This window comes from Podarcis cretensis (assembly GCF_951804945.1).
Source record: "Podarcis cretensis genome assembly, chromosome: 6".
Classification (NCBI taxonomy): Eukaryota; Metazoa; Chordata; class Lepidosauria; order Squamata; family Lacertidae; genus Podarcis; species Podarcis cretensis.
This window is the reverse complement of record NC_137175.1, coordinates 5,938,973-5,966,598: the sequence shown is the minus strand read 5'-3', so window position 1 is coordinate 5,966,598 and position 27,626 is coordinate 5,938,973. Positions and strand designations below refer to the sequence as shown.

General features: G+C 47.3%; 1 protein-coding gene across 2 annotated transcripts; it reads left to right on the top strand.

The window, feature by feature from the left end:
- The first annotated feature begins 186 nt into the window (after positions 1 to 186).
- ARFRP1 (ARF related protein 1) lies at positions 187 to 26,184 on the top strand. Of its 2 annotated transcripts, none has more exons than XM_079980038.1 (8): positions 187 to 340; positions 5,358 to 5,457; positions 6,559 to 6,646; positions 7,191 to 7,273; positions 8,578 to 8,659; positions 10,363 to 10,433; positions 22,548 to 22,648; positions 25,167 to 26,184. In XM_079980038.1, exons 2-8 carry the CDS (start codon positions 5,365 to 5,367, stop codon positions 25,252 to 25,254), a joined length of 606 nt encoding a protein of 201 aa, XP_079836164.1. In that variant the 5' UTR covers positions 187 to 340; positions 5,358 to 5,364; the 3' UTR covers positions 25,255 to 26,184. The 2 variants fall into 2 exon arrangements, with proteins under 2 accessions (XP_079836164.1, XP_079836165.1); XM_079980039.1 differs by lacking the exon at positions 187 to 340 and adding an exon at positions 543 to 613.
- The last annotated feature ends 1,442 nt before the right edge of the window (positions 26,185 to 27,626 follow it).

Below are 27,626 nucleotides of genomic sequence, written 5' to 3'. Positions count from 1 at the left end.
CAACTCTATGCCCGGAAGCCGGAAGGCGCACCAGAGACGAGCGCCGCCATCTTGGGTCCGCCAGGCCTTTCCATTTCCGCTCCCGGCGCGCACGTCAGCCTAAGGGGCGGGGCTTGTGCATTTATGCCCGTCTTCGCGCGCGATGCACGCTGGGTATTGTAGTGCTGGGCTGTCAGACGACCTCGGAAGCCGCCGCGTGGCGCGGGGGAGAGGAGGACTGCGTTTCCCAGGGTGCCCTGCGCGGGGCGGCCTTTACCACAGCAGCAGGAGGAGGAGGAGGAGGAAGAGGAGAAGAAGGCGAGCAGCAGCCGTTGAAGGCGGCTTAGCTGAGGTAGTTCAGGTAAGTCGTGCGGTCTTCCGGCGACTCACCTGGGCAGGTGAGCTTGCCCCGCCCCTGCCCCGTCGACCGTTACTCTTCGGCGGCAGCGGGTGGAAAGAGGTGCCGGGGCTCCTCAAAGGGAGGCACGGGGAAGCGCCTTCTGCGCATGCTCGGGTTCATTCAAGAGGGAAACGCTTCGCACATGCTCAGAGGCCCCTCCTTGTCGACGTATAAGAAGAGCTCGGCAGGATGAGGCCAGTGGCCCGTCTCTCGTTCCAGCCTCCTGTTCTCACGGTGGTCGACCCATAGCTGTCAACTTTCAGATTTGAAAATAAGGGATCAGCAGCCTCGAAGATAAGGAATCAGTAGCCTCACTGTCCTGGGGAGCCTCGAAGATAAGGGATCAGCAGCCTCACCTGTCCTGGGGAGCCTCGAAAATAAGGGATCAGCAGCCTCACCTGTCCTGGGGAGCCTTGAAAATAAGGGATCAGCAGCCTCACCTGTCCTGGGGAGCCTCTAAAATAAGGGATCAGCAGCCTCACCTGTCCTGGGGAGCCTTGAAAATAAGGGATCAGCAGCCTCACCTGTCCTGGGGAGCCTCGAAGATAAGGGATCAGCAGCCTCACCTGTCCTGGGGAGCCTCGAAAATAAGGGATCAGCAGCCTCACCTGTCCTGGGGAGCCTCGAAAATAAGAGATCAGCAGCCTCACCTGTCCTGGGGAGCCTCAAAGATAAGGGATCAGCAGCCTCACCTGTCCTGGGGAGCCTCGAAGATAAGGGATCAGCAGCCTCACCTGTCCTGGGGAGCCTCGAAAATAAGGGATCAGCAGCCTCACCTGTCCTGGGGAGCCTCGAAAATAAGGGATCAGCAGCCTCACCTGTCCTGGGGAGCCTCGAAAATAAGGGATCAGCAGCCTCACCTGTCCTGGGGAGCCTCAAAGATAAGGGATCAGCAGCCTCACCTGTCCTGGGGACAGCCTACGGGATATCTAACTATCCGGGATAGCAGCGGGAAACGGCGCTGGAATAAGGGAATTTCCCGCAAAAGAAGGGAAGGTTGACAGCTATGGGCCGGCCAGATGCCCATTATGGGGAACCAGCAAGCAGGATCCGAGCCCAGGAGCCGCCCTCCTGTGGTTTCCACCAACTGGTACTCAGAAGCATGGAGGCAGAGAGCATTATGGCTAGCAGCCTTCAACAACCCCCACCTCCATGGATTTATCTAATCCTCTTTAAAAGGCGTCCAGTTTGGTGGCCAGCCCTGCCCCCTTTGGCAGTGGGTTCCACAGTTTAACTTTTTTGTTGTTTAGTGGTGTCCGCCTCTTCGTGACCCCATGGACCAGAGCACGCCAGGCCCTCCTGTCTTCCACTGCCTCCCCCAGTTTGGTCAAACTCATGCTGGTAGCTCTGAGAACACTGTCCAGCCATCTCGTCCTCTTCCGTCCCCTTCTCCTTGTGCCCTCCATCTTTCCCAACATCAGGGTCTTTTCCAGGCAGTCTTCTCTTCTCATGAGGTGGCCAAAGGATTGGAGCCTCAGCTTCAGGATCTGTCCTTCTAGTGAGCACTCAGGGCTGATTTCCTTCAGAATGGAGAGGTTTGATCTTCTTGCAGTCCATGGGACTCTCAAGAGTCTCCTCCAGCACCAGAATTCAAAAGCATCAATTCTTCGGCCATCGGCCTTCTTTATGGACCAGCTCTCACTTCCATACATCACTAAGTTTAACTTTAGTGAAGTGCTTTTAAAATTCTGTCCTCAACCTTCCCACACTTTGCTTCCCTGGATGCCTCCGAGTTCCGAGTGTCAGAGAGGGAGAAAACCCTTTTTTCCTCTGTCTGCTGTGTCCATGCCATGCATAGTTTTATAAACGTCTATCCTGTTGCCTCTTGCTCACCTTTCTAAGCTGAAAAGTCTGAAACGTTTCTTCATAGGTTAGTTGCTCCATCCCCTTGATCATTTTGGCAGCCCTTTTCTGGTTCTTTTCCAACCTTACAATAGCCTTTCTGAGCTTAGGGGGCCAAAGCTGTACACAGTACTTCAATTAAGTCTGCACTATAAATTTTTATAACAGCATTATGATATTGGCAGTCTTATTTTCAGTTCTTAGCATGGAATTTGCCGTTTCCATGACCACTGCACACTGGGTCAACAACTTTATGTATATCACACAAGTACAAGCATGTAAAAAGTGTAATGTAAATTCCTCCATTCCCCACTTTGTTTGCTTCACATATTTGTTACAATGCCATGATTTTTATTGAATATATTTGTCACCATTCATCCAAAGATCACAGAGCGTCTGTTATAAAAAGTGGATATGAGAGAAAGAGGTCCTGCCCCAAGGAGCTTACAGTCTTAAAATGTATTGCTGGGCTGATAAGGAGGAAAGGGGAGGGTAGATGGTCATGCAGAATTCAGTTCATCTTGTGGTGCTGGAAAACAAACACTGGGTCTGAGTCCTGCATCAAGTTAAGTTCTGGTTGAGCTTAGAGGAACTGACAAGGGGTAGGAAGCTTCAATATGTCTTGGACCTAGAGGGAGAAATAATAATAATAATAATAATAATAATAATAATAATAATTTATTATTTGTACCACGCCCATCTGGCTGGGTATCCCCAGCCACTCTGGGCGGCTTCCAACAAAGATGAAAAATACACTAAAATGTCACATATTAAAAACTTCCCTGAACAGGGCTGCCTTCAGATGTCTTCTGAATATCAGGTAGTTGTTTATCGCTTTGACATCTGGTGGGAGGGCGTTCCACAGGGCGGGCGCCACTACTGAGAAGGTCCTCTGCCTGGTTCCCTGTAACTTGGCCTCTCGCAGTGAGGGAACCTCCAGAAGACCCTCGGTGCTGGACCTCAGTGTCCGGGCAGAACGATGGGGGAGGAGACGCTCCTTCAGGTATACTGGACCGAGGCCGTTTAGGGCTCCACCTAGCGTTGTCTATAATAAATCATTTAAATTAACTGACAAATTATTTACATAATTGAAAATTCAGCCCTTTTTAATGGACCGGGGAAGCTTTCTCTGCTGTGCAGAGCCCTTTGTCCCACCTCACTAAATATTAGTTCCACCTGGGACCTTAACCCGGATGGAGATAGCTTAGCATCAGTTGCAAGGGCTCTGGTAACCTCCCGTTTAGGCAACAGTCTCCTTAGGATCCCCTGTTTCACTTCATGTTTCCTGCAGTGTGGCTCAGCTGCTGTACCTCCAAAAACAAAATTCTGTTCAGGGATTGTATTATCATGATGACTATAAGTTATCAGTGCTTTAATGCATTGCGGTCACTCTTCCTCAGGGGACGATCAATTGTGATGTAAATGAGAGAACAGCCTTGCAAATAATTCAGCAGAAGTTAGGTAAAGGTAAAGGTACTCCTGCCCGTACGGGCCAGTCTTGACAGACTCTGGGGTTGGTGCGCCCATCTCACTCAAGAGGCCAGGGGCCAGCGCTGTCCGGAGACACTTCCGGGTCACGTGGCCAGCGTGACATCGCTGCTCTGGCGAGCCAGAGCCGCACACGGAAACGCCATTTACCTTCCCGCTGGTAAGCGGTCCCTATTTATCTACTTGCACCCGGAGGTGCTTTCGAACTGCTAGGTTGGCAGGCGCTGGGACCGAGCAGCGGGAGCGCACCCCGCCGCAGGGATTCGAACCGCCGACCTTTCGATCGGCAAGTCCTAGGCGCTGAGGCTTTAACCCACAGCGCCACCTGCCTCCTTGCTTGCTCTGACACTTCACAAGCACACTCACTCACTTATTGCATGACATTTCTTTCTTTTTTCCTGTGGCTACCACAGCATTTCTGTGCACTCTGGGTTCCGTCACAGCGTCCCGTTTTGCCAGTAGTGGTTTAGTCATGCTGGCCCCATAACTGGAAAGCTGTCAGCAGACAAACACTGGCTCCCTCGGCCTGAAAGCGGAGATGAGCGCTGCACCCCATAGTCGAATTTGACTAGTCTTAACAGTCCCGGGGTCCTTCACCTTTTACCTTTACCTTGAAGCTAGTGCTTCAAAGCTGTGATAGAAAGTGGACAACTTGCACTTTATAGAAATGTTTTAAATGCAGCTTGTGCGTTCCAAGTTTGTAGTCAGCACCTGTAATTAAAACATGATACTTCAGTGACTACTCAATCATGTGCTTGTATTCATGAAATGATCTCACACCTAAAATAATGAATGATTTAATGGCTTTGTGGTATAGCGGTTAAGAACAGGGGACTCGTAATCTGGTGAACCGGGTTCGATTCCCCGCTCCTCCACATGCAGCTGCTGGGTGACCTTGGGCTGGTCACACTTCTCTGAAGTCTCTCAGCCCCACTCACCTCACAGAGTGTTTGTTGTGGGGGAGGAAGGGAAGGGAGAATGTTAGCCACTTTGAGACTCCTTCGGGTCGTGATAAAGCGGGATATCAAATCCAAACTCTTCTTCATCTTCTGTGTATGTAATTAAATACAAATTCTTGCAAAGCAAATCTAGGAATGCATGTACTCTTTTCACTAGATGCTAAACATAGTTACATGTAAGAAAGAGACCGCAGGCTTATCTGCCTTGGTTCAGAAGGCTGATGTTATCTTTTTCAAATAGGCTATATATGTTCATGGGGAAACTGCACCACCTGCAGCTGGTTCTTTTTTCATTGTGTTTTTATTTTCTAGCCAACACTGTGGTTTTGAAACATCCTCCTACCTACACCACAAGAACGTTGGTGTTGTACTGAGATGTACTGAGATGAGGCTTACTGTAGCTGAGGCTTAAAATGGCCGGGTAGTGACGTTGGTGTGCTCCCTGCAGGACTGGTTGCCTTCCTTCCAGCAGGCAGGTAGCAGCCGACTTGACTGCGGTCTGCATGATTGGCCCCTGCTCACATCAGTGAACATGTTTCCCCAAGGTGCAGAAAAGTCGTTCTTATGTTGTTTGGGCGGCATGCATAGGGCCTCAAGTCATGTCCTCCTGAGATGGGTCAGGAACATAATGTGCCTGTAGGGGGAGGACACATTTCTAGCAATCTAATATTTGATATTTTTGCTTGTAGGGTCAGGATGTATACACTGCTATCCGGGCTTTACAAGTATATGTTCCGAAGGGATGAATACTGCATCTTGATCCTCGGACTGGACAATGCTGGTAAAACGGTGTGTTCCAATGCTTGTTTGGTGGAGGAGGAAAGAAAACCCTCTTCTCTTCCTTGCTACCTTGTCTGGTTTCATGTATCATGTAGTAATTTCCAAGGTGCTAGGTAAAAATGAGTTAATCCCGAATTCTAATTTTAGGAGGATAAATCCTTCAGGCAAACAGCACACAATTAGCATCATTAGGTCAGCTGTCCACCCCCCCCCCCCCAGATCTTCATTGGTTTGAGTTTCTAGTAATTTTCTTGCATAATAATATTTTTGTTGCAAGCAGATATACAATTAAGGGTCTCAATCGTCTTAGGTTTTGGTGGATAAAAGTTTGCTCAGAATTCCTGTAGCAAAGGAAACCAGAGCAGAAGGCAAGAAAGACCTACTGAACACTGTGTACTGTTTCATATAAGACTACAGTGGAAGGCAGGGGAAAATTGCTTGAACTTGGGGTGAGTCTGTTATGCCTGATTTTGGGTGATTGCCCCCCTCCACCCACTGCAGTCCCATCCAACATGGCCCATGATGTTTTGTAGGTTTCACTAACCCACTGAAGAGGGGTTTTTTTTAGGGGGGTGCAGGGGGAAATAAGGGGAAATGAAAGATCCATTGCATGAACTTGCTTTCTGCTCATACAGTGTTGGAGTAAAAAAAAGGTGTCTAAGGACTGCCAAACTCTGGCCTGGTTAGCATGGCATTTGAATCTGGGCTCGTGGTTTACAGACAAACTGTAAGACAAACCATGGCTTAGCTCAGTGAAGCAGTAGAATGATAGTTAGGGTGGGTTGTGAGACTGCACACCTCTGTCTTACTAATGCTTTATTCTGTCCCCATGTTCTCGGTTATGGATCCCTGTCACTCTTTTCCCGGTTTAAATGTTGAACTCCATAATATTCCATAAAAAGGAAATTCTTATTTCAGTGGAGATTATGTAAGATTGCTAATTTGGTCACAGAATTTTTTGTTGTTGGCTAGCAGCAGCTAGATTTGATTGATTGAAGAGCTATAAATCTTGGAATTCCAGTTTTACAATAAAGTTTTCCTGTGTCCCAGAAAGCACTTAGTTTAACGACCTGTTTTCCTTCTCCCTCCCCTGCTTCCATTTTTTCCCAGACCTTCCTTGAACAGACTAAAACAAGATTTAACAGGAACTACAAAGGAATGAGTTTATCCAAAATCACAACTACTGTGGGCTTGAACAGTAAGTGAATCTAGTTTGGTCAAGTGAAAATAAGGTTTAAGATGATAAGAGTTTACCTTGGCGGGGTGGGGAACTATTTAGAAAAGTTTAAAAAGGGAGTTTGAGCAGTTGCTTGAAGTATCAAAGGCCATGATATATGCATTCTGAAGATAACAGTGCTTCTCTTAAGACTGCCAAGGGGAAAAGAATACAGCTGTCCATTCACAGAGTTTTCTCTCTAGCCTATCCGATTTAATTAATGACTCTGCACTTTAACAATTTTTTTTTCATTGTGGGCACTGTCAACTCTCCCTCATTGCTTGCCCCCTATTCCTGCATCAGGTTTCAGGTGTTTTTCATTGGCTTTGGAGCAGTGGTTTTCAAAACCTCTCTTCCTAAGGAAATAAATCAAACTTCTATCTCCCATCGAGGGGCCTCTGAATCTTGTGGAGGATTCTGGGTAGTTTTCTAGTGGTGGCTCTTGACAAACATCACCTCTGGGGGACTTTTGGATTTCCCTTTGTACAGAAAAGAGGCCCATGTTGGGTTATTGTCTGTCTTCTAGTTGGCACTATAGATGTGGGCAAAGCCAGGCTAATGTTCTGGGATCTTGGAGGACAAGAGGAGCTTCAATCTCTCTGGGATAAGGTAGGGATGACGGCTGTGTGTTCAGAAATGCCTTGCCATCTTAATAATGGTCCCTTTGAAATTTGTAGCAAGAGAGCTCCCCAGTTAATTGCGCTTCCCAGTCAGTGTGAGCAGCACACAAGGAGTTGGAGTCAGGCTAAGTTCATTGAACTTGATCCTCACCGAAACCCAATAGGACAAGTTAATCATGACTTGACTTGATTTAATGGGGAATGAAGATCCACAAAGTCCGGATTCAACCCAAAGTGTATTGGGACCATCAGACAAGACTCATGCAAGGATATAGACTATGCAAATGAAATGTCTTCTCTATGCAATCCCACTAATTTCTTTATAATAGTGTGGGTATCTGGGAGCTGAGGACTCTTTCATCATAGTATTTATGTGAGCTTCAAAAGTACATCTTTTCCAGTGTTGCCTGGTGGTTAGGGTGTTGGACAAGCACTGGGGAAGCCTGGAAGCCTATCTTCACCTAGCCTGGAAGCCTATCTTCACCTAGCCAAGGGCTAGTCACGACCTGTCAGCCTAATCTACCTGACAGAGTTACTTGTGAGGATATCCTACACTGAGTTCAGGAAGGGAAAAGGCTGGATATAAATGAAGTAACTGTGTAATTGTAGCATGGAATCAGAGCCTAGTTCAGTTAAGAGCTTTGCAAGAACAATAAATAGCTTTTATCGAGGCTATCAAGTATTGAAAATGTAGTGTTGCTTTTTTTCTAATAAAAGTAAAGTTTTACTGTCCCCATAGTTTTGTTTTAATGACCCAGGAGAGCTTTATGTTTTTGCTCTGAAAACAGTCAATAATCTTGTTGATGTTCATTGGTATATATGTATGTATGTACTTACAGTATTTATATTTTTGTTTAACAAACTGTATAGATAGACTGTTTAATCCTGGGAATTTAACATCTGCTTGTTATGTGCAGCTAGTTTTCTTTCTGTGAGCCATTTATAGCTACATACTTTGTTGCACTCTTTTGCATAGCTTCCATTTGTCAACGCTTCCATTTTTTTAAGGGATATTCCCTTATTCCGAATAGGATTCCTCGCAAGGAAAAGGGAAAAGTTGACAGCTATGCTTTTGGCATAAGTCTCTGGGGCATTAGTGCGCACCTTTGGCTTCTGCTTGTAGTGCAGAGCGTTCTGAAAGGACTGTGTGCTTGCTAATTTGCAGGGAGTTAATTGTGCAGGCAACTGTAAGTGGCAAGCAGCTGGACAGGATTAGGGTTTAGTTTAGTTCCTGCAGTCCCATGAAATAGGTGAGGAGAACAACTTGGTTTAGCTCCTATTTTGTGTTTTTAGTATTATGCAGAGTCCCACGGCGTCATCTACATTATCGACTCCACCGATGAAGAAAGGCTTTCGGAATCAAAACGAGCTTTCGGTGAGCATGCGGGGAGTTTTCCTGGAATTTGTCTGTGTAGGGTGGGAGGGGCTTAAAACTGCTTGAAACAAGAAGAATGTATTCCTGTGACTTCGCCAACCGCAAAGCAAAAGTTGAAGCCCCCAATTAACTCCAGAGATGTCCAAGCAAAGATATGTGTTCTCCCTCTCCTTGCAGCACAACGTCATTTTAAAGGTCAGTGCAGCTAGCTGATTACATGGTTGGCCTTTTCAACATAGCTTTCCAAATAATACGCTATCATTTATTTATTTAAGAAATCTGTATATATTGCCATTCATCAAAAGGTCACTGGCTCTTTACAATACACATAATAAATTACAAATAAACACAGACTGTAATATTTGTACAATACGAAAACCTAAAGCAGTAATATAAATAAAATTCAGAGGGTGGAATTCAGCTAGCAAGCTCCGCCACCCCACACAAGGACTTCTGTGTTGCAACAGGACTTTCTCCCTTGCACATGCTTCCCAGAATTGGCTCTTGGGGTGGGAAAACACCTAGAGCAGCATGTGAGAGAAGGAGAGGGCAGATTGTTCCATGAGACAAGCAGAAATACTTGTGATGATGGACCAGTCTGCTTGGCACTACGTTGACTTCTTCTCAGCAGCAGTCAACCCGACAAAAAATTCCACAACTTACCCCCTGTGAAAAAAGACAGTCTAATAACTTCAGTTATTATCTATCTAGTTATTATCTACTCATTTCTGATAAAACAGAATACTTGTTTAACAGCAGTTTTATGAAAAATAGCGGGGGGGGGGGGGAATCTGCAGCAGGATACCTAAAGAGCCGAAACAGCGTGCAAACTCCCAGAGTTGCTAGTTTTCCTGGAACCCCTCGTTTAACTTTTTTACTCCAGATGTTCCCCTCGGCTGTGCATAGGCTACAGTTCAGTTGCGGACAATTGGATCAAAAGTGTGATATGAATGTGTAGGGGAATATCTAGGTTCCCTTACTGGAGGCCAATAATAGCAAGGCAATGAATCAATAAGCATTTGTTTGCACATGCAAGGTGGGCAACCCCAATGCAGAAGTCACTGCGAAGGGTTCAAATGTAATACAAGTACAGATATAGCAGTGTAAAATAATCAAACCCAGTCTTTTAAGAACACAGTCTTAAAGCATCGTTTCAGGAACGCTAACCAATTAGCAGCTTGTACCTTTTTATATGCACATTTACTTCCCTTTGTTGCTACCCTATTTTACACAATCAGCCATTTTCATTGAAGCTTCTAAAGCATGATTTGTTGCATTTTCCTATCTTCTGATGTCCGCAAATGTTTTCTTATCTCTAACATAGCTTGATTGCTCCCTTTCAACCCTTTCCAATATGGCCTTGTTTTCTTTCCACCTAGCAGTTTCTCTTCAATACAGTTTAACTAAATGATTTAACTATTTCAGTCCCCACAAATGCCCTCTTGCCGCTGAGTCCTCAGTGCAAAAGTGTTTTCATTTTGACATACACAGGATCTCTGTTAATGGCCTGTTCCAGAGAGGAACTTGTAGTCATTTTATTCCTCCCTGGTCTTCTTTTACTCCCATACTTCGCTGAGCTAAGCCAAGGTTCGGCTTAACTTTCCATCCAAATGTATGCTTGTGGTTAAGCTGTCCTCCTTGACTACAAGCTGTGGCCAAGGATATATAACCCAGTTCTCTTGTCCCTTTCATCTTCCTCACAGAGAAGATGGTAACTAGTGAAGTCCTGGAAGGTGTTCCATTGTTGGTTCTGGCGAACAAGCAAGACGTGGAGGTGAGATCATCATTTGTTTCAAAATCGTTCCCAGTTAGTGGTGTTTTAAAATTTCTAATTAGTATTTCAGGACTACTTTTCTGTTGCCCTCTAAAGTAGCTAGCAAAGCTGAGCACAGCTAAAATATAAAAGCAGCAATAAGGGGGAAGAGAATGGCATAAGAATTCAGCAGCAAAAAATCTATAAAATGGAACAAACTAGGTCCCGCTTTCCATCAGGATACATATGTCTTTTCACTGATACATAATCGGTAATCTCAGGCTGTCCCTCTCTGGCTGCTTCTGTGACTTTCTAGTTACCAGACATAATTGCTGTGAGCTACACATTTCAGTAGCCTCCAGGAAATGCGACCTGAAAATTTTCTGTCCTTCCCTGTGCATTTTGTATAAACTGGCTGTTGGATGTTTGTAGTGGTCTTATGTCAGGTGACTTCAAACCAGGAGAGGTGGTCTCAGGTGCAAAAAGCAACAACAGTGTATTTTCTTGGAGCGGAGCTATCCTGCTCTGTCTTGCTCTTCCAATTGACTCCAGAAAGTAGGGCCAAATACAGCTTTTTCTGTCTCCTTCCATGGGAAGGAGTTGGTGTGCTGGGATTGTATGTGTTTGCCTGACAAGTGTGTTTTTGGTGACATAGGCATCAGTTTAAAAGGTAAAGGGACCCTTGACTATTAGGTCCAGTTGCGGCCAACTCTGGGGTTGCGGCGCTCATCTCGCTTTACTGGCCGAGGGAGCCGGTGTACAGCTTCCGGGTCATGTGGCCAGCATGACTAAGCTGCTTCTGGCGAACCAGAGCAGCGCATGGAAACGCCGTTTACCTTCCCGCCAGAGTGGTATCTATTTATCTACTTGCACCTTGACGTGCTTTCGAACTGCTAGGTTGGCAGGAGCAGGGACTGAACAATGGGAGCTCATCCCATTGTGGGGATTCGAACCACCGACCTTCTGATCGGCAAGTCCTAGGCTCTGTGATTTAACCCACAGCGCCACCCGTGTCCCCTAGGTATCAGTTTACTGCCCCATAACACAGGAAGCCCAGCCCTCCAGCGGTGAGCATAAAAGCAGGTGCATTCAGAGCAAAGTCTCTGGGAGGGAGAAACTGCTGCCCTCCAGTGTTTCTGGATCTGCACTCTTAATTCCTGACCCTGAAGCTCAAATCTATCCCAAGACTGATCTTTCTTCAGTTTTGGCTGTAGTGAACGAATATGCAAGAAAAGAAGCGTTGCATGCTAGGGGCAAAATATGTCATAACTCTCTGATGCCCTAGCTGTGGTATCCAGTGTACTAGGAATTCTGATATAGCCGGTCTTCCCTCCCCATGGCTGTGCTGGTTGGGGCTGATGGGAGTTGTAGTTCACAATATCTGGAAGGCACGGGTTGGGGGAAGACTGGCACTGTAGCTTTCATTAATCCCAACAGCTGCAGTGTCCTCATGCTGTCCTCTAGGGGGAGCTAGTCACTAATTGAAAACGGGATAGACCCTACAGTACTGTTAAATTCTGCACCTTGAATACGCACACATAATTTGTGCTGGCGGATGCGCACACTAATCCAGTCAAGACTCTCACTTCATTCACTTGATGGTTTGCAGTCCACAAGAGCTTTACGCCAAATAAACACGTCACCCAATTTAATGTGGCAACTAAAGGTCTTCAGAGTTCCGCTGCAGAAACCTTTATGCATACAGAAGTAAAAATGTGCACATCGAAATCTCCGGGATGAAATGCATCTATCATCGAAACAAGGAACAGCAGTCTCCTTATTCACCGTAGCTCAAAGATTCTCAGCAGCTTGGGCAGACAGAGCAAACCTTTTTTGGAATTTCCTCTCAGAGGGGTGGTGGTGATTACTGACATACATACAAAGGAAACGCTATGTTTCTGGCACCATTTTTTCCTGGCATTCCGCTTTCCAAATGCCTTTTGTCTAAAGGTTGTAGCTTGGCTCAGTGGCGGTACTAGGTGGGTCCTGCCCAAAGAAGGTGCTTTGCATAGTCTGGAATGTGGAAGGAGAATTAAACGAAGAACTGGGTCGTGCTTATGAATTCTTTTGTGCTTGCGTCAGATGTTCCACTCCGGTTTACGTTACGCACGCTTCTGTAAAGAATTGGCGAAAGTGTTGCAACGAGTGCCTGCGAGGGATGTGGAATGTGCCAGACTAGCTTGTGCCCTCACACCACAAACAGACTTGCACAGAGGACTTTAGAGCGATCTCTGTTTCCCGTGGGGTGCCAGCCAAATTGTTAAGCCTGGTGGGGGGACTAAGGGTGGGCTTTAGCACATGGGTGCACGGCTAAAAGAAATTCAACCGCATCCCTCCAAGCTTAAAAGTCTGCCGTTGCTGGGGCCTGCTCTATACCCAGAGCAAAAATGAGGTGGTGAAGTGGACAAGGTGCCATTTCTCCCATGTGAAGAGTGCCTCGCCCCCCTGCGATGAGTGCCTAGTCTGAAAAAAAACAACTTAACAAAGCAGGGAGAAAGAAGGCTTATTTTGGTTTTCACTAGAGGAACATTTGAAACAAAAAACGATCCATCGCAATCTATTGAACACGATTCTGGGCTGCGCAGGTAGACCCAGGCTTGATTACACCTGAAAACACTTGGGCAAAGTTTCTCTTACTTCGGGGAGGTTCAGTTTGGAAACTCTCCTTTTGTCTCTAGCCATTCTGTTTGCTGGAACTGTTTCAGTCCCCCGCTGTCCTTTTGGGCGGCGGCGGCGGCTACTCTCTCATCAGATCATCTAGTGTCCAAACGCAGCAGCAGTGCCTGGCTGCAGCAGGTCTTCTGCCAAAGTTTTATACATTATTCCAGGATTCCAGTTGGCTGGTCAGATGCTTCATGAGGTTGAGAGCAGCGCTGTGTAGCTTTCCTTGGTTTGCATCTAGCAAAGCCGTCCCATTGGCACGAGGACTTCTGCCTGTGCAATGGGATTGTTTTCTACCTGTGCCACCTCCCCCCAAAGGATCTGCTCGAGAGAGTTGGGGAACCTCTATGTCAGATGCTGGTGTGGTTGTTTGAGAGCAAACAGGCAAGATTCCAGCCTGTCTTTTCCAGGCTTTATTATCTGTACAAACTATTTTAAAGTGCAGAGCATCGCAAGTCCATGTCTGCTCAGTCGCTAGCAGAATCTGGGAGTGGGCGGTCCTTATACCTTCCCCAGCATAACAGTCGTGTGACCCCCATCCTTCTCCTCCCCTCTCTGCGCGCAAACCTACTGCGCAACGTGGGCGCTGGCAAAGGGGGACTTGCCTCCCCTCCACTTTGCTCAGGCTCGGTGTTGAGGCTCTCCCTAGCATCTTCTGATCCCTGCGCCCCTTCCCCACTGGAGGTGGGGCTTCCCTCCTCACCAGAGGAAGAACTGCTTTGCAAGATCTTTGGAGGCTCCCTGTAACACAACTGCCCTTCCACCTCTCGCCTCTGAGCTGATGGCAGTTCCCTGACACTGCAGAACAGACTGAGGGCAGCTTATTAGTCCTTGAACTAATGTGACATCTTGGTTGGATGCAGTCCCTTTAAAAAATAACAATGGTGCCCATTGCTAGCAAAGGCAAGAATTCTAGCTGCTTGCTCTCCATGCCCAGGAGGCCTTTTCTTGCTGCTTCTGCTGCAGGGATCAACACACAGGAACACATTTGCTAGGGACCAAGGTTAGCAGCCCATGACTCCCACCTTGTTCGCTATAGGAACTAAGGTGGGCTTTCTTCCCCAACCTCGCGACGTCCTGATGTTTTGGACCACAACTCCCACCAGCTCCAGTGAATTGTCCAAAAAACCAAGAGCATGCAAAGCTGAGGAAGACAGGGTGAAATAGTGGGGGGGTTTTACATATTGAGGTTGATGTTAACTGAAGAATTGACCTGCTGCATCCTTAACAAAGCAACTTTTTTTAAACAAAAAAAAAAAAGCCAGTTGTATTTTTTAAAGAGGCGTCTTCCTTTAATTCTGATTTGTTTTCATGTTTTGGAAAGAAATTAAGAAAAATCTACCGTAGCCCTGACAGTGCTTTTCCAGGATGGGAGCCAAAAACAACAAAAGAATGAGGAATAAACAAACGAAATCATAAACTGTGTTTGTCTAGAAGAAATTCTCAGTGCGCAATGTTGTTGTTGTTGTTTAGTCGTTTAGTCGTGTCCGACTCTTCGTGACCCCATGGACCAGAGCACGCCAGGCACTTCTGTCTTCCACTGCCTCTCGCAGTTTGGTCAGACTCATGTTTGTAGCTTCGAGAACACTGTCCAACCATCTCGTCCTCTGTCGTCCCCTTCTCCTTGTGCCCTCCATCTTTCCCAACATCAGGGTCTTTTCCAGGGAGTCTTCTCTTCTCATGAGGTGGCCAAAGTATTGAAGCCTCAGCTTCAGGATCTGTCCTTCCAGTGAGCACTCAGGGCTGATTTCCTTAAGAATGGATACGTTTGATCTTCTTGCGGTCCATGGGACTCTCAAGAGTCTCCTCCAGCACCATAATTCAAAAGCATCAATTCTTCGGCGATCAGCCTTCTTGATGGTCCAGCTCTCACTTCCATACATCACTACTGGGAAAACCATGGCTTTAACTATACGGACCTTTGTTGGCAAGGTGATGTCTCTGCTTTTTAAGACGCTGTCTAGGTTTGCCATCGCCTTTCTCCCAAGGAGCAGGCGTCTTTTAATTTCGTGACTGCTGTCACCATCTGCAGTGATCATGGAGCCCAAGAAAGTAAAATCTCTCACTGCCTCCATTTCTTCCCCTTCTATTTGCCAGGAGGTGATGGGACCAGTGGCCATGATCTTCGTTTTTTTGATGTTGAGCTTCAGACCATATTTTGCGCTCTCCTCTTTCACCCTCATTAAAAGGTTCTTTAATTCCTCCTCACTTTCTGCCATCAAGGTTGTGTCATCTGCATATCTGAGGTTGTTGATATTTCTTCCGGCAATCTTAATTCCGGCTTGGGATTCATCCAGCCCTGCCTTTCGCATCTGCATATAAGTTAAATAAGCAGGGAGACAATATGCAGCCTTGCCGTACTCCTTTCCCAATTTTGAACCAATCAGTTGTTCCATATCCAGTTCTAACTGTAGCTTCTTGTCCCACATAGAGATTTCTCAGGAGACAGATGAGGTGATCAGGCACTCCCATTTCTTTAAGAACTTGCCATAGTTTGCTGTGGTCGACACAGTCAAAGGCTTTTGCATAGTCAATGAAGCAGAAGTAGATGTGTTTCTGGAACTCTCTAGCTTTCTCCATAATCCAGCGCATGTTTGCAATTTGGTCTCTGGTTCCTCTGCCCCTTCGAAATCCAGCTTGCACTTCTGGGAGTTCTCGGTCCACATACTGCTTAAGCCTGCCTTGTAGAATTTTAAGCATAACCTTGCTAGCGTGTGAAATGAGTGCAATTGTGCGGTAGTTGGAGCATTCTTTGGCACGCAATAAGTTGGTTTTATTAGGATCAAACCAAATAGTGCTGAGTAATAGTGAGCAACTTCCTCTGAATTCTTCTTCCTATTGGTGTTTTGCCGGGGGGGGGGGGGAGAAGAAAAAATAAAAAGATCGGCCCTGTTCTTGGATGATGTGGCACTTAATTTCCAACCGCTAGGAAGTGCCTTGATTGGCTCATTTTACAAACACAGCATCATCCAAAATTTATCTCTGGCTTTGCTTATACAAAAGCTGCAATGTTTACTTTTTACTTCTATTGCTGGCCTCAAAAGGAGAACCCATGTCCTTCACTTAAGGTTGGAGACAGATCTGGCTAACAACTGAGGTTTATATTATTATTTTAATGGGGGGGGGGGTTCCCAGCAAACATATTAATAAAATTAATCCAACACATCCAGATCAGAGTCAGATTACAGCGTAGCCATGCATTTCTCCATCTTTAACAAACTTAACTTTTGAAAGCAAACTGATCTTCAGAAGACCTGGGCAGGAAGCTTCAGCAATAGCTTATTCTAGCACCAACATGGGGTTCTGTATTCAGCATTATCCATAAATCACAAGGCCATAAGGACCTCCCTGGCAGATCTCAAATTGTGAGCAGGACAGCATCCTCCCTTCAGATAATTCGGTCCCAAGTCGTTTAGGGCCATATAGAGAAAACATTGAACTGGCCTCCGTAATGAGTTGGCAAACCGTGCAGATCTTTGAAGGGTGGTCTTCAAAAATTGGTGTCAGCCATTCATTCATCTCAGGATCCTTGGTTTAGCCAGGTATCAACAGCATTCAGTGACTATTTCGATTAGACTGCATGTTCTCTCCATCTTGAGACCTAGTATTAATGCAAGCTATTAATGTTAATTAATTAATGCAAGTATTAATGACTTCAGCATCCAGCATATAACACAGTTGCCTAATGTTATTCATCACAATTTCCCCATTTCACAATAATGATTAATTAGCTCAGGCATCAAACCTGCTGAATGCGTCAAATTAAAAATACTTGACCGGTATTTGACTTTTCAGTTGAGCAGATTGTTTTTTACTGGTCAGATGCCCAATTTCTCATTCCCTCGTGACTCCCAGGCCACTCCATCCCTATCCATTTATAGCTGACAACCTTCGACTTGCCATTACTTGGGAGTTTGCTGAGGCTCCACCTCTCTTGTCTTGCAAAGGAGGTGGGGGGGGGTGCCAGGGCCACTGAAAGCCATAGCTTAGTGGTGCAGCATCTGTGTTGCATCATCATCCTCACCATCCTGCCTTTTCCCCAACAAGATTCAAGGCAACTTACAGCTAAGATAGACATAGCTAAAAACTTACGAAAAGGCAATAATTAAAAAACAATTAAACATAAGTCCACTTACTTACCTGGCAGGGGAGATACCATGATCACAAACATAAGTCCAATTAAAATATAGACATTTTTTATTATTATTACATAGAAAAAAATCACATACAAAATGTCCCCGGTTCAAATCCGGGGCATAACCTGGCAGGGATGAGAGAGGCTCTCTCTAGATCCCTTTTCAGTGTAGCTATGATGGGGCTAGATGAGCCCATAGTCTGCCTCTGCAAAAGGCAGCTCCCTCTGTTCCTAGGGCCCCAGACCCCCTGCTCCGTCTCAGTGTCTTTTGATGTCAGGAGCTGGAGTGAGGCGTGGGTCAGCAATAAAACAATAAAAGCGCCCGATGTCAGTGAAGTTAAATCTTTATTCCAGGAAACAAAAGAGCGCAGGCCTGGTGAGCACAGCAACCCTTCCCAGTAGGTCTTCCCCAAATGAGGCAGTTGTGAGGACTGAAGGCCTGTGTCTTCCCACTGCTCCCTAAGACTCCTCCCCATCCCAGGTCCTTCCCTAGCAATCTCCGCTCCTTCATCTAGTCCCTCATTGCTCTGCCCTCTTCATTCCTCTACTTGTTCTGGGAGACCGGGGGGGGGGGGGGGGGAGAGGAGCTGGCCGCAGCAGGAGGGGGAGATTCCCTGGATTCTTCAGCATCATATCTCATCTCTATCTCCTGGCCTTCCTCCTCTCCTGCCTTTGGGTCTAGACCAGGGGTCAGCAAACCTTTTCAGCAGGGGGCCACTCCACTGTCCCTCAGACCTTGTGGGGGGGCCGGACTATATTTTGGAGAGGAAAAAAAATGAATGAATTCCTATGCCCCACAAATAACCCAGAGATTCATTTTGAATAAAAGCACACATTCTGCTCATGTAAAAACACCAAGCAGACCCCACAAATAACCCAGAGATGCATTTTGAATAAAAGGACACATTCTACTCATGCAAAAACACGCTGATTCTCGGACCATCCGCGGGCTGGATTTAAAAGACGATTGGGCCAGATCCGGCCCCAAGGCCTTAGTTTGCCTACCCATGGTCTAGAGCAGTGTTTCCCAAGCTTGGGCCTCCGGCTGTTTTCAAACTACAATTCCCATCATCCCTGACCACTGGTCTTGCTAGCTGAGGATTATGGGAGTTGTAGTCCAAAAACAGCTGGAGGCCCAAGGTTGGGAAATGCTGGTCTAGAGCAGCCTTTCTCAGCCTGTGGGTCCCCAGATGTTGTTGAACTACAACTCCCATCACCCCTAGCTAGCAAGGCCAGAGCTCAGGGATGATGGGAGTTGTAGTCCAACAACATCTGGGGACCCACAGGTTGAGAATCGCTGGTCTAGAGACTACCCTCTGGCACAGCCACCTCCTGTTCCCTAAACCCTATTACCTTTTCAGCTTCCGACACTTCCTCCTCCCAGTCTGCTCCCTCTTCTGCCTTTGAGCCCACAATGTATGTCATCCCACCACCACCAACCCCCTGGCTCTGAGCCTTCTTCCATTGGGGCTTCCCCAGCTGCTGCCTCCCACCACTCCCCTTCGTCCAGCCAGTCCATAACAATTGACCAGCCTACTCCTCTGTAACAGTTGCTTTGGGGTGTGCCAGGACCTCCCCTGAAGACAATTCCTCCAGGCAGTTAAGGATGCTGTAAATGATGTGCTAATCTCCTTTGGAAGGTTCCGCCTTCTATCTTGGTTCAAAATGGTGTCTCATCGGAGCAAAACAGAGACCCAGACCCGCTCCTCGATCTCAGGGTCCATATCGTGCAAAGTTTGCTGACAATATATGAAGAGTTGTCTGAATGTATAGAGAACAGATGGACAAACAATTTTCCGAGCCAAAACAAAATAAAAAAATTCCTTCCAGTAGCACCTTAAAGACCAACTAAGTTAGTTCTTGGTATGAGCTTTCGTGTGCATGCACACTTCTTCAGATACACTGAAACAGAAGTCACCAGACCCTTCTATATAGTGAGAAGGTGGGGAGGGGTATTACTCAGAAGGGTGGTGGGATTGGGTGATTGGCAGATAGCTGTGATGAGCCTGTTGACGACTCTTAACGACTGCAATAGGTCTTACAGGAAAAAGCAAGGGGTGAGAAGGTGAAAAATGGCTTTGTCATGTATAATGAGATAAGAATCCAATGTCTTTGTTCAGACCACGTCTCTCCATGGTTTTAAGTTTGGTAATAAGTTGCAATTCAGCAGCTTCTCTTTTCTGAGCTTAAGAGATTTCATAGAATAGAATCATAGAATCATAGAGTTGGAAGAGACCACAAGGGCCATCGAGTCCAACCCCCTGCCAAGCAGGAAACACCATCAGAGCACTCCTGACATATGGTTGTCAAGCCTCTGCTTAAAGACCTCCAAAGAAGGAGACTCCACCACTCCCCTTAGTGCTGTTGAGTCCAGAAATCCTCAGGCACACAGCTGTGTTAATGGATCTGCCAGGGAAAGGTTTCCTAAGGATTGTGCAATATCTAATATGCAGCATGCTGGTTCTTTTACAGGGACACCTTTGTGCTCTTGTGTACTTATTGTTATAACGTCATGCTGCTCCATTAGCTAAGTGGGGCCGGTTCCCATCCCTTTGTCCTTAGATGACCTGGACGCTTTTACAGGAAGGAATGCTTTAGACTTGAGTTCCAAGCATTCTGTGTCAACCCCCCCAGCACACAAACACTACAAAGATGATATCTGCAAGACCACACACAGGCTTAAGAGACGGACGCAGGAGCCTATCCGGTCTCCTTTGGCATTCAGAGTTCTGGCTCTGACTTTTTTTAAAAAAGCCAAGCTGTTTAGTATCCATATACCTACAGGATTGCCTTAGCCTGCATGAACCTGTTCACATGGAGGTCCTGCCCTGTATTCTGCAGTTACTGGATGCACTGCTGGTTGAGTACTCTGCCAGGGAGGTGCCCCCCAGACTTCGGAAGATCTGTCTGACTCCACCATCTCCGCACCTTTTTAATGGAAAACAACATTGTTCCATAAAATCTGGCAATGGCCGTGGCCTTGGAAGGCTTTAAAAAGGAATTGGATAGATTCGTGGAGAAAGAGAAGCACACCAGTGGCTGCTGCTCGTGATGGCAGCGTTATGTAGTGGTTAGAGTGTGGGACTAGGACCTGGGAGACTAGGATTCAAATCCCCACTCAACCATGAAGCTCACTGAGTGGCCAGCCAATGTATTTCAGCCTGAGCTACCTTACGGGGTTGCGCTGAGGATAAAATGGAGGGGGAGAGAAGTATGCAGGTGGGGCAAAAATGCAGTTAATTAACTAATTCTGTGTATCCAGAGGCAGCATGAGCAAAGCTGTACTGTAGCCCATAGCAGTTTATGCCACAATAAATGGATTGGCTCCTAGCTGATCTTGGTGCATTACACTGTTTTGTTAATTATAGCATTTAGTTCAACATTTATTACTAGCTCTGGGCACATGACATTTGCCTTTCCCATTTGCAGCGATGGCTGTTTGTGCTGCACTGAAGAAGGGGTCTCGTTTGCCCCTGCTCTAAACCCCAGCTCTGGGCCCTCTCCACCCAAGCTGCCTCACCAAGTTGCAGTGAGATGGCTTAGGCTAGACCGAGAGTGTATATAAAGGAATGGCAAAAGTGCTTTGCATTTTCCATGAGCAATCAAAATCTCAGGGAAGTATCTCACCAAAAACCCTTCTGCTGGGTTTTTGTCTTGGTTCCTGAGCCTCTTCCAAACACTGCTTTCTTCCATGAATGCATGACGCCTGCTATCTTCGTTGTCCTAATTGAATACCCAGGGGACTTAGCCATCTCTGTCCTAAGGCAGTTTGCTGGAGATAAAAGGTAAAGGTACCCCTGCCCGTACGGGCCAGGCTTGACAGACTCTGGGGTTGTGCGCCCATCTCACTTAAGAGGCCAGGGGCCAGCGCTGTCTGGAGACACTTCCGGGTCACGTGGCCAGCGTGACATCGCTGCTCTGGTGAGCCAGAGCCGCACACGGAAACGCCGTTTACCTTCCCGCTGGTAAGCGGTCCCTATTTATCTACTTGCACCCGGAGGTGCTTTCGAACTGCTAGGTTGGCAGGCACTGGGACCGAGCAGCGGGAGCGCACCCCGCCGCAGGGATTCGAACCGCCGACCTTTTGATCGGCAAGTCCTAGGCGCTGAAGCTTTAACCCACAGCGCCACCTGCGTCCCTTTGCTGGAGATCCTTCGGTACAAATCCCTCTCAGTAATTATTGCTTCATGGACCTCTTCCTGCTGTTTTGGAACTCTGGAATTTTCCTCAATGATGACATTGAACTTAAACACAAATGGCTTAACTTAAATGGCCAGGCAGTAACGCAACTTTGCGCAGATGTGGATGATTCCTCCTCTTTATAATCCCAGCAATCTGACAACAGCTGAGGAAGTTTCTTTTAAAACATCTTACTCGTATTTCCTTATCTATTTCTCAACCCTGGTACTATATGTTTGATTTACCACTTAATCGTAAATCCCTGTTTGTCTCCCAGCAGCTGCAGTTTAAGTGTGGGATGGAACAATTCAGAAACTTTTTTTTAAAGTAAACAAAAGAAAACATGATACTTTTAATTACTAGTTTTTATCCCTTAACTGTTTTGAGTCTTATGTCTTCCGTTTATCCGCATGTTTTATCTTGTGCTGGTCTATGACCAAAATAAAGTTTGACACTGATACCTGTAGTATCTCTGACAACTTAACTACAGCCATCAAGAGCCTGCCCAAATAAAACACTATGAGAATTGCTGTAAGGATGGCAGAAGTAACGTCTGCGCAGCATTTTGAAAACTTAACTTGGCATTTGCACATATAGCTTAAAATCATCAGTTTCATTTGGATACTTGTTTGAACATATGGACTGTGTCTCTTAAACTATACATTGAACTCGGGGTCAGTGGAACATTTTTATTGTTAAAGTCAGCTGACATTGTTTCATTTCCCCCGTCTTATTTGCCTAAATAAAAGGTGCATTAAAAGTTGGCGCACACATTTGCAATGTGCACTGACAGGGTTCTAGGCTATTAGGAAACATGAAAAAGCAGAGTTCCCGGTTGCATGGCGCTCTGACGCCACATGTGCATTTGTTTACAGATGTCCTTGTCTCTTCAGAGAATAGGCTTAATGACTAAAAGGGACTCACGTTTTGGCTAGGCTTCTGAGTAAAGTAGAGTTGCACAATTCTCTCTGCGGCTTGTGTCTGGCAGTGAGTCTGGCCTAGATGATTTTCAGGTCCTTAGAGTTTGGCTCAGCGCATAAGCTGATCCAATATATCTTGCCCTGGCTTCCAAGTCCAGGGAGACTCGCTGTAGGTGAGCGAAGGAGGTGCTTTGTAAAAGGACAAGCCTCTGACAGTTACTCCCTCGTTTACTCCTGCAGAGCTGCCTGTCCATCCCTGACATCAAAACGGCTTTTAGCGACTGCATCAACAAAATCGGGAAGAGAGACTGCCTGACCCAAGCCTGCTCTGCTCTGACAGGGTAAGTGGACAAGGACAGCTCATCAGTGCTCTGGTGCAAAGCAGCAACAAAAGAGGGTGCATGTGGATGCTGTCATAGGCTGGAGGAGTATGAAGGCAGAATCCTTCCACTCTGTCACGGTATAGAGAGGAAATACCTGCCCTGGCCTGCAGTTGCACCGTGTACCCTTGAGGTTGAGGGGGAGGCCTGTTGCCAGATTGCCTTCTGACCGCACCAAAAGAGGTGGCTTACATGGGAGGCTGCCTCCTTGAGGCTGATGAGGCATAGCGGTTGACGCTGCATCTGATCTCAGCCACTAAATCCGCTAGCTGGCCCTTAAGATCGCTGAGCGACCTGTGTGAGCTGGCAAGGAGTGGCAGTGCTGAGCTACAACAACAGTCGGGAGGCAAACCCTGGCAAAGAACAAAGGAGTGATTAAACCAGGCTTATGAACAAGCTGACAAAAGTGGGAAGCCCACAGAAATACCGACTAGCCTGCATTTGTGTGCATGCTGCAGAGAAGGGGAAGCCAGCACTGACGCACCACCGGGGTGCCTTTGGCAAAGGGACAAAGGGTTTTGTCAGATGCTGTTGGTGGTTGCTCGTGAGTAAGCAGGCAGGACTCCGAAAGGCGCTGTGGGTAAAACCTCAGTGCCTAGGACTTGCCGATCACATGGTTGGTGGTTCAAATCCCCGCGGCGGGGTGCGCTCCCGTCGTTCGGTCCCAGCGCCTGCCAACCTAGCAGTTCGAAAGCACCGCTGGGTGCAAGTAGATAAATAGGTACCGCTCACCAGCGGGAAGGTAAACGGCGTTCCGTGTGCTGCGCTGGCTCGCCAGATGCAGCTTGTCATGCTGGCCACGTGACCCGGAAGTGTGTGCGGACAGCGCTGGTTCCCGGCCTATAGAGAGAGATGAGCGCACAACCCTAGAGTCTGGCAAGACTGGCCCAAACGGGCAGGGGTACCTTTACCTTTATTCACAGTGCAGAACCACAAAGTTCATGTCCATCTTAGTCACTTGCAGAATCTGGGAGTGGCCCCTTCCGGTTCCCCCCTCGCCCAGCATAAGAACTTAGACACCCCAAGTGTCTGCCTCCCCTCCTTCCGTTTCACCCCTTTGCGCAGGCTGGGAAATGGCTTGTGTGCCTCCTGGCTAGCCGGGCTAGGAGAGGCCTTGGACTCTCAGCAGCATCTTTGAGCCCTCTCCTCGCTTGGCTGGCCCCTTCCCTCCACTGGAGGTGTGGCTTTCCTCACCGCTGGACGATGAGCTGCTCCTCAGAAGCGTCGGAGGCTCTCTGTATCCCGCTGCCTCCCTTCCCTGTTCCGATGCCAGTCCCCTGACAGGTTCCATCTCCTTCACCGCCAGCCTGCTGTGTTTCTGTCCTAGTTGCGGAATATGAAACCTCCCTTCCTCCAGGGCTCACAATGGAAACCTAGAGGGCTGGCAGTGAAGGAAGAGAGAAACCTGGGCTTCCCTCACCTATTCCTGCCCTCACCTGCACTGACTTCCTGGCCACCTGTGGCTACCCAGCAAGGTGACCTCGAATACAGTGGTGCCTCGCAAGAGGAAAAGAATCCGTTCCGCGAGTCTCTTCATCTTGCGGTTTTTTCATCTTGCGAAGCAAGCCCATTAGCGGATTAGCGGATTAGCGCTATTAGCGGCTTAGCGGATCAGCTGATAAGCGGCTTAGCGGATCAGCTAATAAGCGGCTTAGCGGATCAGCTGATAAGCGGCTTAGCGGCTTAGGAAAAGGGGGGGAAGGGGGGGAAAACCCGCAGGAACTCGCAAGACATTTTCGTCTTGCGAAGCAAGCCCATAGGAAATTCGTTTTGCGAAGCACCTCCAAAACGGAAAACCCTTTCGTCTAGCGGGTTTTCCGTCTTGCGAGGCATTCGTCTTGCGGGGCACCACTGTAAAAATGACCCAGCCTGTGATATGCAACCTTTTAAGTTGCATGACCTAGAGCATCAAGAGCCCCTGTGTCATGTTATCCTATTATTATTATTATTATTATTATTATTATTATTATTATTATTAATATAGTGTGTTTGCTCTCAAAATGCACCCTTCTGCAGCATAGATGTAGACAGCAGGAGATGGGAAAGGGAAGGGGTTATGGGGAGACCCTAGACCCATGATTCCCAAATTGGGAGGTACCTGGGGGCGTGTTTCTCTAGGGGAGTGCTGGAAGTGTAAATGACAACCAGACTTTGAAAAGCTGGTATCAAGTTTACCGGTTTTGTTAAATGAATAAAACTAATTTTAATTGGATTTTGAATAAATGTGCAATGAGTTGTTACTGTATTGAATTTTAAGTGTTGTCATCTTCCTTAGTGGGTCATGCAAACTGCTATTCTGAATAATGCTTTTTAATAGGGTGGGGTGGGGGATGAGTTTATGGAACCAAGGGGGTGGTAGCGTCAAAAGGTTTGGCCTCACTGCCCTAGAGAGTAATGGGAAGGATTTCTGAAGTCAGAAGGAACACTGCAAAGATGGGGGTGATAAGTGGTGGCCTTTTCTTTTTTTGTGTGTCCTCAGGAAAGGGGTGAACGAAGGGATCGAATGGATGGTGAAGTGCGTGGTGAGGAATATCCATCGCCCCCCCAGGCAGAAGGACATCACGTAAAGGACCACTGAGGAACTGAGCACTGGACACCTTTGTCCCGCACAGACTCACGGCTCTTTCTCTATCTTTCTCCCTCCCCACCCTCTCTCTCCCAACCCCCCCCCCCAAAGAGATCTGGCCTGGGCTCAAGGCATGAATGTCCTCTTTTGGTGTCTCACAAGAGAACTCCTTGACAGGAGAAGTCACACCGAAGTCTTTATCCTGTGCTCTCTCCTGAGCTCTTAAGGGGTGTGACCATCATCAGCTGTGCTTGTGCACCTGCGCACTGTAAGAGTGCAGGCCTTGAGCTCCTTCTGTGTCGCTTTTAACCTGTGGAATTGACTGAAGGTCCTTGCAATGGCTACTAATCGGATGGAAATTGGTGTTTGGATTCAATTGGGAGGCGGAGGGCAGGGACTAACATCCCTATTTGCTGTTGAAAGTTGCCTTCCCAAATCCAGAATTGCATTGACGGGAGACCCAAGGGTGTTTGTAAGGCAAAGAGGGGTTGGGTGTGGGAGATGACGGTTCCTTTGTAACAATGAGAACATGCAACAAATCGTACGGTGGGACTGAGGCATCACTGGGGCTAACGGGGAGTTGTGGTCCACAATATCTGAAGGGCACCAGCTTGGCTGAAACTGCTGTATAGGGTCAAAATTGATTTTGGGGGGGGGGTCTTATATTTCCAGTTTGTTTTGCTGATTGATCTGCAGCATTGCAGAGACCAAAAGTCAAAGCCTGCCCTGTGATGTTGTGCTCCCACAGTGGTCTTTGCTAGAGGGAAGCTGCCTTCGGAAGACATTTTCTCCCTTGTCTCAGTCAAATGAAGAATATTGTGGTTCTTCTGTATCTGGCTGGCACTGAGATGCTCTATGTATTTCCCCGGGGGTCCAGGGAGACCACACAGGGATTGTTGTTTCAATAAAAGTTTCATATTCCTCTGTACAACTTTGCAGAATTCATGGCTCCCTCTCTCTGGCAGAGCTGCTCAAATATCCCTCCTTATGAATGAAAGTTGCTTGCCCAACCCTTTGCAGCTTCTGACTCCTGCTTTACCTAGATTATTCATTCATTTGTGTTGTGAATGGCCTCTGAAACACCCTCTCTCTAGGGCAGCTTTTGCCAAGCTGGCTCAGCCTGATGGAAGCTTTAGTGCAGGGGTCGGCAACCTAAGGCCCGTGGGCCACAAGCGGGACACGGGGGTCGTTTAACCGGCCCACGAGCTGTCCCTGAACTGAGTTGCTCACTTGGCAAGTCCCTGCATTCTGTGCTAAACCAGCACAGCGCGGGGACTCACTTTTGTGGCGTCGGAAAGCACGTCTGTGCAGACACAGACATCGGAAATTGCAGGCGCACACGATCCGCCCATGGAGGGATCGCCGCTGGAGTGAACCAGCCCGGCCCAGGAAAGGCAAACCTTGCCAAGCCCTGCATAGTGTGAAGCATCTGCATGGTGCTATCTTGGCATAGGCTGACCCGGAGGCATGACTGATGCCAGCGTTGTCGTCATTTTGGTGTCAGGTGGAACCTGTCCATTTATCCGGGCTTTTTGAGTGGGCAGGGAAGATTAGAAATTCCATTATGTCTGCAAATGAGGAGCTGTGATTGTAGCTCTGACTGTTCCCGCCGCCCGCCCACCCAAATTCTGTACAGTGGTACCTCGGGTTACATACACTTAAGGTTACATACGCTTCAGGTTATAGACTCCACTAACCCAGAAATAGTACCTCGGGTTAAGAACTTTGCTTCAGGATGAGAACAGAAATAGTGCGGTGGCGACACGGCGGCCCCATTAGCTAAAGTTGTGCTTCAGGTTAAGAACAGTTTCAAGTTAAGAACGGACCTCCGCAACGAATTAAGTTCTTAACCCGAGGTACCACTGTATCCGCTTTCATAAACTGTGGTTTTACTCCGCTGCAACCCACCCTGAAAGCATCAGATGATGCACGGAGAGGGGGCCTAGAAATTACCTTATAAGTAAAGAGCGTTTAAATTGTCTTTATCCTGCTCTTCTGCCAAAAAGAAATGGCTCCCAGGGCAGCTGACAGATCATACAAACAAGACAAGTCCTTGCCTTCAGACTTATAATAATAATTATTATTTTTCAAAAAACACGGCCCACAAGGAAAATGGGTTGGGGAGGAGCAAACTCAGGTTTAACCTCCTGGTTGCCAGCTCTTTAATGACCAGCTGGGGTGGATGAGTTCAAGGAGAGGTGTAGCCAAGGAGTTGGTGGTCTCTGCTGCAACAGTGCTTGCTTCTTTTGGTTTTTCCCCTGCTGTCGGTGACCTTTCTGACCTAAAGCCTCTGCTACTCCTGTTTTGTCAGCTGTGGGTTACGTTTTCCAGGTGACTCAACAAGCACCTGCCATAATTCTATTTGCTCAGATC